Genomic DNA, 14,260 nt, shown 5'->3' with positions numbered 1-14,260 from the left:
GAGACCATTTATTCAATCATACTTTGTTACGGGGACTGCAGTCTAATACGCGCTGTACCATGCAGCTACAGTTACAGTATGCATGAATTCCTCCTAGAGTATGGTACTGTTCCTAATACGTCATGCCCTAGGGCCCTCTCCTGTCATAATAGTTGGCACTGTTGTGTCCGATTCACTTCTCCTGCTCACTCGCCTCGTATTGGATGTGATACAGTGTTGTAGACAATGTTTCCGTATTCGAATCGAGAGCTTGCCGACATGGTGTTTGCTTACGGAAAGGCAAGTGGGAACGGGCGGCGGACAGCAAGGTTCTATCAGGAGACCTATCTCCGCTGACAACAACCGCAGCATTCAATGTTTGCAACAGTGTTTCACCGTTTGTCTGAGACAGGGTCGTTTCAGGAAGCAGGAAATCATGAAGGACGTACCCGAAAAGTTCGGACACCAGACTTGGAGGAGAATGTGATTAACCCTGTGGAAGGCGACCGCCGTGCCAGTACCAGGCAGCTGGCCCGCCAGAACAGGGTAAGCCAGACGACCGTGTGGAACGTTCTCCATGACAACTGTTACTACCCTCATCGCTTACAGCGTTTCCAGGGCTTACTAACGACGAACTTTCCACAACGGGAGTGGTTTTGGCACTGGTTTCTTCACCAGGCAACCACGATTCCTGGATTTGTGTCATCCTTCCTGTTCACAGTTGAGGCCACCTTTACACAGAGCGGTTTCTTCAACTTTCGTAAAAGTAATTTGTGGATTACTATGCAGAACCCAAATGGTGTGGTAACTGAGAATCATCAGCATCGGTGCAGCCGCAATGTGTAGGTCGGGATAATTGGCGACTGTATTTTGGGACCAGTCTTCCACCCACCTTGCCTAACAGGCCGAAACTATCGGTGTTTCTTGCAGGTGACTGTACCTCTCCTGCTGGAAGAAGTGCCATTGATGATTCGAAGGGTTATTTGGCTGCTACATGATGATACTCAAGCCCACTTCGCCGTTACCGTCCGGATGCATCTTAATTGTGTCCCTGGTCGATGGATCGGACGAAGGGCCGGCCGGAGTGGCCGTGCGGTTCTGGGCACTGGAGCCGAGCGACCGCTACGGTGGCAGGTTCGAATCCTGCCTCGGGCATGCATGTGTGTGATGTCCTTAGGTTAGTTAGGTTTAATTAGTTGTAAGTTCTAGGTGACTTATGACCTCAGAAGTTGAGTCGCAGAGTGCTCAGAGCCATTTGAACCATTTGAACCATCGGACGAAGGGGGTCCAGTTGCATGGCCTGCTCGTTCACCGCATCTCAACCCGTGCGATTTCTGGTTCTCGGGCCATCTCAGATGTTTCATGTATGCAGAGCCCATTCTAGATGTGGAGACACTGGAACAGCGTATTCATGCTGCGTTTGACACTGTTCGGTTGCAGCCTGGCCGATGTGAACGCTTGAGACAGAACATGTTACGGCGCGTAGACGCGTGCGTTGAGGCACATGGAAACCATTTTCAGCACATACTCTAACTGTGACTGCATAGTACAGCGGGTATTAGATCGCAGCGTCTGTAACAATGTTTGAATGAATAAATGGTCTCTAGAATGGAAATCATGCATTTCCGGAAATAAAAGTTCATTAGACCTTTTTTGTTCCGTATTTTCTCATCGATCAGTCCCTAGAGTTTGTGCACGGTGGAGAAAACATCACCGTGTATAATACGGAATTGCTTCATTAAAGTTATCCGTCAGACTTGATATGGGTTGATTTGCTTGAGTTTGGTTACATCAGATATCAAAAGTCGTCACGGAAATGCAATGGGGTGCATGTAGTTTAACGCCCTAGTTGGCAGTGAATTGAACAATGCAGCAATATTAAAGCGTTAATTATCTCATGAAGATCCATGATAGTAAGGTTTTAATTGCGGAAAAAAACCTTTTCTGGCAAAATGCAGTTGAAATAGATGCATCTGTAGAATTTTAGGGTAAACATATTTTTTTTTCTTTCAAATCTCACCCATATTAATCGATCTGCGAAGTCAGTCTAATCAAAAACTTATTAATAGTGATTCTAAAGGAAAAGTAATTCTGTTCTGCAGTGGACATCACGCTTACCGCGGCAGAATATTATCATATTATCTACAGGAAGCCCAGAACGTTTACACTATTCTAACAATGCTCAAGGGTCTCGGCGTGGAACGACATTTGTAACTCGCTTTCTCAAGCACCTGTGTGTATAAAAATTCCTCTGCCGATGGCGTTCGGAATTTTGCAGCCGCCTCATCTCCGACTACGTGTATGGGCGCAATTTACTGACCCAAAGAGACAGCCTTATGTCACCCACAGTGTGTTTTATAGCGCAGGGTGTTACACAAGTGCCGTGTGCGTCCCCTGGTCGACTGTCTGCGTCTAGTCCAGGGGGGGGCGGTGCCAGTACGTTGGGTTTGGGTGATTGACTGCCGTCTGTCGTGGAACAGCTCTTCTTTGCACTCTCGTACGCATTAGGACAGTTTTCGCTAAACTGCCACTTTATCTGTACTTACGCCGCCACTCTGGACGCTGGTTGAATCTGTCCTGCGTACAGCTGCATCATCTGCGGCTGCCCGCCTCCACGTATGGAGTCTATCGAGTCGTTAATACGGCATGGGGTTATCACAGTTCAGCTCCCCGAGGCAGGCCAGAGGTTATCTCGGCCTATGTTGACGATTGCTTTGCTCTGAACTCTTATAAGAAAACATGTAGTCTAAGAGTTTGTTCTGGAAGCGCACCGAATAGGATTTTTTCGTTCTAGGCATTCTGTTGTAAATTAATCACTTTAGGAAACGGAGGACGTGAGCGTGTAATAGCATACGTTTGTCGTGGACATTTTATTATGTTGAAATACGACAGGTTGTTTACCGAATAGTCAACGCTTAAGAGAATCAAGGGCTGTTCCTGTAGCAATATTTGTTAGGGGCATCGAAGTATATTGGCACAGAGAAATCGCTCCACAGCTTAATCAAAAATGGCTCTGAGCACTATGGGACTTAACATCTGTGGTCATCAGTCCCCTAGAACTTAGAACTACTTAAACCTAACTAACCCAAGGACATCACACACATCCATGCCTGAGGCAGGATTCGAACCTGCGACCGTAGCAGTCGCGCGGTTCCGGACTGAGCGCCTAGAACCGCGAGACCACCGCGGCCGGCACACAGCTTAATCGCTTGTATCACCCTTACCTCAGTTTTGGAGCCAATTGCTTGTTGCAGTGCCATCCACTGAGGTGGCTATTTATCTGAATTTTCCATAGATCGTGCCCACGATATGTCGCTACGATATGAATCAGTTTTCAAGATCGGTGTAGCAGGTAACCCAAATAAAGCAGACCCGTGAAATGTCTTACGAATTTTGTCACAACGTAATATTACCAGCAATAAGTTCAGTGTGGCAGGGGTAAAATACAGGGAGCGAAAGTCTGTTTACGATTTGTACAGAAACCAGAGGGCAGTTATAAGAGTCGAGGGACATGAAAGGGAAGCAGCGGTTGGGAAGGGAGTGAGACAGGATTGTAGCCTCTCCCCGATGCTATTCAATCTGTATATTGAACAAGCAGCAAAGGAAACAAAAGAAAAGTTCGGAGTAGGTGTTAAAATCCATGGAGAAGAAATAAAAACTTTCAGGTTCGTCGATGACATTGTAATCCTGTCAGAAACAGCAAAAGACCTGGAAGAGCAGTTGAACAGAATGGAAAGTGTCTTGAAAGGAGGGTATAAGATGAACATCAACAAAAGCAAAACAGGGATAATGGAATGTAGTCGAATTAAGTCGGTGATACTGAGGGAATTAGATGAGGAAATGAGACACTTAACGTAGTAAAGGAGTTTTGCTATTTGGGGAGCAAAATAACTGATGATGGTCGAAGTAGGGAGGATATAAAATGTAGACTGGCAATGGCAAGGAAAGCGTTTCTGAAGAAGAGAAATTTGTTAACATCGAGTATTGAGTTAAGTGTTAGGAAGTCGTTTCTGAAAGTATTTGTATGGAGTGTAGCCATGTATGGAAGTGAAACGTGGACGATAAATAGCTTAGACAAGAAGAGAATAGAATCTTTCGAAATGTGGTGCTACAGAAGAATGCTGAAGATTAGATGGGTAGATCACATAACTAATGAGGGAGTATTGAATGGGATTGGGGAGAAGAGAAGTTTGTGGCACAACTTGACTAGAAGAAGGGATCGGTTGGTAGGACATGTTCTGAGGCATCAAGCGATCACCAGTTTAGTACTGGAGGGCAGCGTGGAGGGTAAAAATCTTAGAGGGAGACCAAGGGATGAATACACTAAGCAGATTCAGAAAGATGTAGGTTGCGCAAGGTACTGGGAGATGAAGAAGCTTGCACAGGATAGAGTAGCATGGAGAGCTGCATCAAACCAGTCTCAGGACTGAAGACTACTACAACAACAAACAAGTTCATCAGAAAGATATCCGGACATGTCCGAATATTCAAAAATACACTCTGCGTAAGAGTTTGACAAGAGAGCATTGCGAATTAGTTGTCCAAGTGGGAATTGCAAAATCCTCGAGTCAGAACACAATCGAAACGGGCCTTAATTTTCATCCTTGGGAATAGCTTGTCGTGCATTAGTTAAACCGTCAAAGTCAATGTTCACGAGGTCAGGACTGGCAGTGATTCCTGATCGAAGTGATTCAGGGACGTAGGGATCCTCAGTTTCTTATTTCTTCAGATGAAGCCTGCTTATTCCTTCCTCGCACATCACGAGGCTGAGCACCTGAAAACCATCGGCGGTGGGTTCAACAGCTGTTGCTTACTGTTAAGGTTAGATTTTGATGCGAAATTTAGGTCCTGTCTTAGTTGGACTTCCTATTTCTTCACTGAAAACATTATTGCAAGCTGACAGTTTACATGAGTGGCTGTAAATTAAACACCGGTGAGCCGAAACGTCGTGATCTCTGTCCACCACTTGGCTGTCCCCACCTGTTGCCGTTGCAGGCACGTGTCGCATTAAGGAAGGCGGAACAGAGACGGGAGGAGAACTGTTCCAGCGACACTACCAGCCGCAAATGGGGAAATCCACTTTTTTTAAAGACAGGGTGGATTCCCACGTCCACACCGACGTAGTGACCACCTCAAAAGAGCTCCATATTTTTTGGCTAGTAATAGAGGGCTTCACGGGACGTTGGGTCGTGATGTTATCCGTACGTCTGGGTAAGATTACCCACTAACACTGTCGCATCGAGGAGACAGATGGTGGTCGAAAAGCGGACAAAGGGCAGCGGCTTCAAGGACAGAGGAAAAAAGGTGCCACGGCAAAGAGACGCCTGTGATTGTCTGGTCGGGTCTTAAGAAAAGTAGCGGTTTCTTGTTATCAGCGACACATCATGCAAGGGTAGGGTGGTTGTTAGTTTTGGGTAACCTGCAATGTTCGGCACCGTTGTCACAGCTTAGGTCGTCATGGAGGGTGTCGGTCCTTTTGAGGAGGGGTGCTGCTGGGCTGGTCACCTGTGAAGTCTCCTGGGCCAGCTGCAATGTCTGTACCGCTAATGTGGCAAGATTGTCATATAAGTGGTCGAGCTGTCATAAATCGATCACTGTGTAAGGGTTTTGGTTGGGTTGATTCGCGTTTATTGTGCAATACGGCTTTCCTGCATTACCGGTTGGTTGGCTAGTTTACACCTGGCAGTGCCAGTTAATTTTGCTGTGCTGCAGGGGTTCACCAGTATTTGGCATGTTTGTGTGTTGGTGTTATCCATAGGTGGTTGATTGTCCCTAAATGGACCGCTGACATCAGGCTTTCACAAAGGGCAGATTGTTATGCCCCGTTGTCTCGGAAGATGCCTCTCGTAATTGGCATAGCTGGTTGGATTTTCGCCAGTATCTGTGGAAAGCGTTTGAACGACTATGAAACCAGGATTATCCAACAAGTTATTGGAGCACCTCACCTCACCTCACCTTATCTCATCACAGAACCTGGAGACAGCAGGCTTGTCCATTCTGTATAGGACAAGCAGCGATACGTGGCAGATCTGACTGAGTAGGATGCTGGTGCAGATACACGTGTTTCGGAGCAGACCGAACGACAGTGAATCAGTTTGGCTCCGAATGCTTTCGACTGATTCAGCTGACTTGGCCCGCCATTCATGTATATGAAGTGTCCCTCTATTCATCTTCGGCACAATTAGATTGCGGTAGCGTGATGCATTCTCTTGCTAAAAGCACATACAGCGTCATTCCGAAGTACCTCGAGAGATTTAGAAGACAATTGTGTGAATACAAGAAGATATAGGAGAAAAAACTAAGACCTGGAGCATCGCCGCAAGTTTTTAACCCACATTGCAGGTGATCAATACGGCGCGGCAAACGTCAACACGTCCGTGAAAATAATTGAAGTCGCAACGGCAGCAGTCCGCTTTGGAAATCTGTTCATTGGGTTGGGCTGGCGCGAACTAATTCACTACGACAGTACGGAGCGTATGATGCTCTACATGCAGGATGATTTGAAGCAAGGGACCCTCGAACCAAGCTATGGCGGTATGATGCCAAAACTACAGTACAGTAAAAGTTACGATCATTTTCATTCTGGTTTTGTCATAGGACAAAAAAAAAAAAAAAGCGAAGATGGCCTGAGACGAATTAGGGATGAAAAAGAAGGGAATAGCTTCTGGACTTATCTCAAATCTTCAAAGACATTTAAATAAAAAAATCTTGAGACATGAAACTTCCTGGCAGATTAAAACTGTGTGCCGGACCGAGACTGGAACTCAGGACCTTTGCCTTTCGCGGGCAAGTGCTCTACCAACTGAGCTAGCCAAGCGCGACTCACGCCCCGTCCCCACAGCTTTACTTATGCCAGTAGCTCGTCTCCTCTGGAGATATTCTCTGTCTTTTACGATTTGACCCTACTACAGTGCAACGAGAGCTCTTAGCTGAAAGGTGTTCGCACGCCTGCATCTTTCAATTTATAGGCTTCCCAAGTCCGTGATCCCTCTGTGCCCAAAAACCGCAAGATTCGCTAGCCATTATATGGCACGATGCATCATGTTACATGACTCGGTTACTAATACTAACGAGTAAACTATCGCGAATATGTCAAGATATCTGGATTTAAATATCTTTGAAGCTGCTTGATAAGTCGAAAAACTAGTTTCCTTTTTTACATCCAAAACATTGTCCAGGACAAATTTGCATTTTTGTGCTACGATGCGAGCATTTTCCATTCTGGTGTTTTAATGTTTAGATTGCACACTCTATTTGTTCAGCGCGTGCCAGGGAAGCGAGAAGTCGCGGGATCATACCCTGACCGGACCGCAGAAAGCTAGCCTTCACCTCCCAACGATGTGATGATCGGGTTCCGCGTTACGTTATACGTTCCCTTTCGCCAGCTGGATAAGTGGCACAGTTAAGACACAAGGAAGTCGCCGTGTGGCGTCCGGTTGAAAGACTTGCGCGGCCATTGAGGCACAGGCAATGATTACGTGCTCTCAACAGTGTACAGCCTTCATCAAGAACCACTGTGGTTTTCGTTTTGGTCATTGATAACTTCTGCTGTAGTTGCTAGTAAGTTAATTATTCTACTACAGTGAGCAGCCAATGAAAATGGTACACCTGCCTAATATCGTGTACGGACCCACGAGCACGCAGAAGTGCCGCAACACGCCGTGGCATGTACTCAACTAATGTCTGAAGCAGTGCTAGAGGGAATTGACACAATGAATCCTGCAGGCCTGTTCACAAATTCGTAAGAGTACTAGGGGGGAGGGGGGGGGGGGAGATCTCTTCTGAACAGCACATTGCAAGGCATCCCAGATATTCTCAATAATGTTAATGTCTGGGGAGTTAGGTGGCCAGCGGAAGTGTTTAAAGTCAGCAGAGTGTCCTGCTGGAATTGCCCAAGTCCGTCGGAATGCACAATGGACATGAATGGATGTAGGTGATCAGACACGATGCTTACGTACGTATCACCTGTCAGACTCGTATCTAGACATGTTAGACGTCCCATATCACACCAACCGCACACGCTGCACACCATTACAGTGCCTCCTCTGTTGACATGCAGGGTCCATGGATTGATGAGGCTGTCTCCATACCTGTACACGTCCATCTGCTCGACACAATTTGAAACGAGACTCGTCCGACCAGGCAACATGTTTCCATCAACAGTCCAATGTCGGTGTTGACGGGCGTAAAACTTTGCGTCGTGCAGTCAACAAGGGTACACGAGAGGGCCTTCGGCTCCGAAAGCCCATATCGATGATGTTTCGCTGAATATTTCGCACGCTGGCGCTTGTTGATGGCCCAGTACTGAAACTGCAACAATTTGCGGAAGGGTTGCATCTCTGTCGCGTTGAACGATTCTCTTCGTTGGTCCCGTTCTTGCAGGATCTTGTTCCGGCCGCAGCGATGTCGGAGATTTGATGTTTTACCGGATTTTTGATATTCACGGTATACTCTTGAAATGATGGCACTGGAAAATCCCCAATTCATCGCTACGTCGGAGATGCTGTGCCCCATCGCTCGTGCGCCGACTATAACACTACGTTCGAACTCACTCAGATTTTGATAACCTTCCATTGTAGCAGCAGTAAGTGATCTAATAACTGCGCCAGACACTTGTCTTCTATAGGCGTTGCTGACAGCAGCACCGTATTCTGCCTGCTACATATCCCTGTATTTGAATACGCATGCCTATACCAGTTTCTTTGGCGCTTCAGTCTATGTTCTGACTTTTGTGGGAAGGACGTTTCATTCAGAAATGGGCGTAGCCGACGTATAAAGAAGTACCGCCATTCATCGCAGTAGTCTCTCACAGTATAAGAAAAGGCGAGGGGCGTGGCAGCAAACGCAGTTGCCACGAGTAGTCTGCTGAAACAAGAGACTCGCTCGTCGTCTTGGTGTACCAGTAATGAAAGATATGCTAAAATTATTATTTTCTTAGCTTAGGTACAGTCAATTACATGTCAGATTAACATAAGAAAAAGTATTTTCAGAAAAAGTGTATAATTGTACTTTTGTTGTTAAAAGCGAAACCGCTGCTAAACGATGGATTGTTCAAATTTTGTGGAACTCTGCAAGACAGTTACTATTAGCAACGCAGAGGCGAAAACCACACGCCTGACTCCATACGTCTGTAAGTTGCGAGTGTCTTCTTAGTGTGCTGCACAGTATTGCGTACGTGCCATCTGGAAGTCTGCTTCGCAGGAACGTGTGCAGCTTCATTCAGCCGTTTAGTTTTGTAACAGCTGCTCTGCAGAGTTTTATTTACTCTTGTTGTTGACGAACACGTTGATGCCCCACAAGACGTGCAATGGCAGCAATTTTGAAGACTATGCTGGCACTCACTGCAGTCATACCAGAATACAACTTAACACGTTGCCACCATCTTACTTTCATTATTATTGTCACGGATTACTGGCGCCCGACCACTTCGTAAATCATCTGGCCGCTAATATAGCACGTCACTCACTGGTCAGAGTCAGTAGCACATACAGTCTTATAATTCCATGGAAGAGAAGAGGGAGTGATTCGACCCTTAAATGCCAGTGCATACAGAGGGAAATTTCTTACAAATTACTACTACGTCATACAGTATAGAAAATCTAGAAATAAATTAAGAATTCCAGAATGAGATTTTCACTCTGCAGCGGAGTGCGCGCTGATACGACACTTCCTGGCAGATTAAAACTGTGTGCCGGACCGAGACTCGAACTCGGGACCTTTGCCTTTTATGGGCAAGTGTTGGAAGAGCAGAGAATTGAAACTCTGAGGACGGGTCGTGAGTCGTGCTTGGGTAGCTCAGTTGGTGGAGCACTTGCCCGCGAAAGCCAAATGTCCCAAGTTCGAGTCTCTGACCGGCACACAGATTTAATCTGCCAGGAAGTTTCAAATTAAGAGTTAATTTCGTCAACCAGGTGATTTTTTTTGTAGTAGATACTCTAATAACACTACGCAACTACTGGGTGAAAATAACGCGAATGTTATGCAATAGAGTGCGCCGATTCCGATTTTTCAGTCAGAAATGTTGTAGGACGTCGGGATTTAAAGTCGTAGCTGGAATTCATGTGATATTAAAAGCCTGCACATGGGTTAATCTGTAGCGGCATCAATGAGCTGTGATTGATGTACTAGTGTATGAGTATATGCGTATTCTCAAAGTAGTTCTGCTTTATCCGTCGGTGGAATACTTGCTGGCAACAACAACTAAAGTCCTCCGAGATGTATAATTACAAACAAGAACGAGAAGACAAGAAGCTTGGGGTAAACTCAGACGGGAGAGATGCAAAATGTGTGCTGTTAAACACAGAGTGCTGGAGGTGTCCGCTAGAGTTCAGCAGCTACCATTATACGTCACGGTTGCACCACAGTCTGAGGCAACTCTGGTTCCACTGTGCACACAAATGATGGACTACGTGGTCGACTTGATGAAAGTGGTTTCACACAGTAAACGACTACAACAAAGGGCTGACACTCGGTCACGTGTGTAGAGTAATGTACAGGATCAGCATACACAGTGATAGTTACCCGGTTTCTCTCTGTGAAACCTGAAGTGCTGGGAACCAGACAGTGTGCCTGTGGTGATGAGAGGGGCTGACAGAGTGTTCTGCTCTGCAGGTACCGGAAGCCGACGCGCGCCTCCCTGCAGACGGCAGAGTACAGCAGCGCGATGCGGGCGCGCGCCGCCGCCCTGTCAGAGCTCGACTCCATCTCGGTGCACCGCGGCCTTGACGACATCGAGCGGCCCGTCTTCTCCAGATCCACCAGCAGCACCATCAGCAGGTAAACTCCCCCACACTGGCACAACCAGCTTACCATCTTCTCCGGCTCCACCAGCAGCACCATCAATGTGTACATTCCTCCACCCTGGCAATGCCAGATTCCCGTCTTCTTCAGCTCCACCAGCAGCACCATCAGCAGGTACACTCCCCCACACTGGCGCAACCAGCTTACCATCTTCTCTGGATCCATCAGCAGCACCATCAATGTGTACATTCCTCCACCCTGGCAATGCCAGATTCCCATTTTCTCCAGATTCACCATCAGCACCATCAGCAGGTACACTCCCCCACACTGGTTCAACCCCCTTACCATCTTCTCCGGCCCCACCAGCAGTACCATCAATGTGTACATTCCTCCACCGTGGCAATGCCAGATTCCTGTCTTCTCCAGGTCCACCAGCAGGACCATCAGCAGGTACACTCCCCCACACTGGCACAACCTGCTAACCATCTTCTCCGGCTCCATCAGCAGCACCATCAATGTGTACATTCCTCCACCCTGGCAATGCCAGATTCCCGTCTTCTCCAGATCCACCAGGAGCGCCATCAGCAGGTACACTCCCCCACACTGGCACAACCAGCTTACCATCTTCTCTGGCTCCACCAGCAGCACCATCAATGTGTACATTCCTCCACCCTGGCAATGCCAGATTCCTGTCTTCTCCAGATCCACCAGCAGCACCATCAGCAGGTACACTCCCCCACACTAGCACAACCAGCTTACCATCTTCTCCGGCTCCACCAGCAGCACCATCAATGTGTACATTCCTCCACCCTGGCAATGACAGATTCCTGTCGTCTTCAGGTCCACCAGCAGCACCATCAGCAGGGACACTCCCCCACACTGGCACAACCCCCTTACCATCTTCTCCGGCCCCACCAGCAGTACCATCAATGTGTACATTCCTCCACCGTGGCAATGCCAGATTCCTGTCTTCTCCAGGTCCACCAGCAGGACCATCAGCAGGTACACTCCCCCACACTGGCACAACCTGCTAACCATCTTCTCTGGCTCCATCTGCAGCACCATCAATGTGAACATTCCTCCACCCTGGCAATGCCAGATTCCCGTCTTCTCCAGGTCCACCAGCAGCACCATCAGCAGGTACACTCCCCCACACTGGCACAACCTGCTAACCATCTTCTCCGGCTCCATCAGCAACACCATCAATGTGTACATTCCTCCATCCTGGCAATGCCAGATTCCCGTCTTCTCCAGGTCCACCAGCAGCACCATCAGCAGGTACACTCCCCCACACTGGCACAACCAGCTTACCATCTTCCCCGGCTCCACCAGCAGCACCATCAATGTGTACATTCCTCCACCCTTCCCCAGCTCCACCGTCAGCAGGTACACTCCCCTACACTGGCAGCGCCAGCGTACCAACTTTTCTCCAGCTCCACCAGCAGCACCATCAATGTGTACACTCCTCCACCCTCGCAAGGCCAGATTCCCATCTTCTCCAGCTCTACCATCAGCGGGGACACTACTCCACCTTGGCAACGCCAGCTTCCCGTCTCCTCCACGTCCACCAGGAGCGCCATTAGCAGGTACATGATCTCCACCCCAGCAAGGCCAGCTACCCGTTCTCTTCTCCTCGGATGGCTCTGCCGGCCTCTGACCGAGCACTTTCTAGCTGTCGGTTATTTCCTCTGCCCAGTTTCTATTCTTCCTTCATATTTGCCATGTTGTTGGCGCAGAGCATCCGTGAGCTCGTTAAATTTCACTATCGTCATCATATCAATCGATGCTCTTAATACACTACTGGCCATTAAAATTGCTACACCAAGAAGAAATGCAGATGATAAACGGGTATTCATTGGACAAATATATTATACTAGAATTGACATGTTATTACATTTTCACACAATTTGGGTGCATAGATCCTGAGAAATCAGTACCCAGAACAACCACCTCTGGCCATAATAACGGCCTTGATACGCCTCGGCATTGAGTAAAACAGAGCTTGGATGGCGTGTACAGGTACAGCTGCCCATGCAGCTTCAACACGACACCACAGTTCATCAAGAGTAGTGACTGGCGTATTGTGATGAGCCAGTTGCTCGGCCACCATTGGCCAGACGTTTTCAATTGGTGAGAGGTCTCGAAAATGTGCTGGCCAGGGCAGCAGTCGAACATTTTCTGTATCCAGAAAGGTCCGTACAGGACCTGCAACATGCGGTCGTGCATTATCCTGCTGAAATGTGCGGTTTCGCAGGGATCGAATGAAGGGAAGAGCCACGGGTCGTAACACATCTGAAATGTAGCGTCCACTGTTCAAAGTGCCGTCAGTGCGAACAAGAGGTGACTGAGACGTGTAACCAATGGCACCCCATACCGTCACGCCGGCTGATACGCCAGTATGACGATGACGAATACTCGCTTCCAATGTGCGTTCACCGCGATGTCGCCAAACACGGATGCGACCATCATGATGCTGTAAACAGGACCTCAGTTCATCCGAAAAAATGACGTTTTGCCATTCGTGCACCCAGGTTCGTCGTTTGAGTATATCATCACAGGCGCTCCTGTCTGTGATGCAGCGTCAAGGGTAACCGCAGCCATGGTCTCCCAGCTGATAGTCCATGCTGCTGCAAACGTCGTCGAACTGTTTGTGCAGATGGTGATACGAGACTGTTGGGATCCAGCACGGCGTTCCGTATTACCCTCCTGAACCCACCGATTCCATATTCTGCTAACAGTCATTGGATCTCTACCAACGCGAGCAGCAATGTCGCGATACGATAAATCGCAATGGCGATAGGCTACAATCCGACCTTTATCAAAGTCGGAAACGTGATGATACGCATTTCTCCTCCTTACACGAGGCATCACAACAACATTTCACCAGGCAACGCCGGTCAACTGCTGCTTGTGTATCAGAAATCGATTGGAAATTTTCCTCATGTCAGCACGTTGTAAGTGTCGCCACCGTCGCCAACCTTGTGTGAATGCTCTGAAAAGCTAATCATTTGCATATCAGAGTATCTTCTTCCTGTCTGCTAAATTTCGCGTCTGTAACACCTTCGTGTGTAGCAATGTTAATGGCCAGTAATATATTTTCATGTATCACCTATGCCGGTTTCGATTTTTCACTCATTATGAATTTGTACATACACTACGTGATCAAAAATACCATGGCAGCTGTTAGTGGACATTAAGGTGAGGTGTGTCCACCCTTCGTCGTAATAACAATTTGAAATCTGCTGGTGGCGCTTTCAGTAACATATCTCAATGTCTGTGGAGGAGCGGCAGACCATCCACTCTCAAGAGACGAAATCAGGGACACAGGTGCCCGAGTGTACTGGACGTTCTAACCCATTGGCTTCAGGTCGGGACTCTGGACACATTAGTCCAGTTCAGAAGTGTTACCGTCCACAAACCATAGGCTTAGAGATGCTGCTTTACGACGCGGTGCATTGTTGTGCTAATACGACCAGCATTTGCCAGTGAACTGCTCCTGTCCTGTACACAAGGCTTTAAAATTTGTTCAAATCCTCCTCCA

The 14,260-nt window shown here is 47.8% G+C and overlaps 1 protein-coding gene across 5 annotated transcripts in view; it reads left to right on the top strand.

The window, feature by feature from the left end:
* LOC124711163 (copper-transporting ATPase 1) overlaps positions 1 to 14,260 on the top strand; it is a 524,020-nt gene that overhangs the window by 488,280 nt on the left and 21,480 nt on the right. For all 5 annotated transcript variants that reach the window (XM_047241073.1, XM_047241077.1, XM_047241076.1 and 2 more), the window contains one exon: positions 10,591 to 10,755. In XM_047241073.1, coding sequence (XP_047097029.1) covers positions 10,591 to 10,755 — 165 coding nt within the window. The remainder of the gene's footprint in view (positions 1 to 10,590; positions 10,756 to 14,260) is intronic.

This window comes from Schistocerca piceifrons, chromosome 8, assembly GCF_021461385.2.
Source record: "Schistocerca piceifrons isolate TAMUIC-IGC-003096 chromosome 8, iqSchPice1.1, whole genome shotgun sequence".
NCBI lineage: Eukaryota > Metazoa > Arthropoda > Insecta > Orthoptera > Acrididae > Schistocerca > Schistocerca piceifrons.
This window is presented reverse-complemented; position numbering and strand designations above follow the sequence as displayed.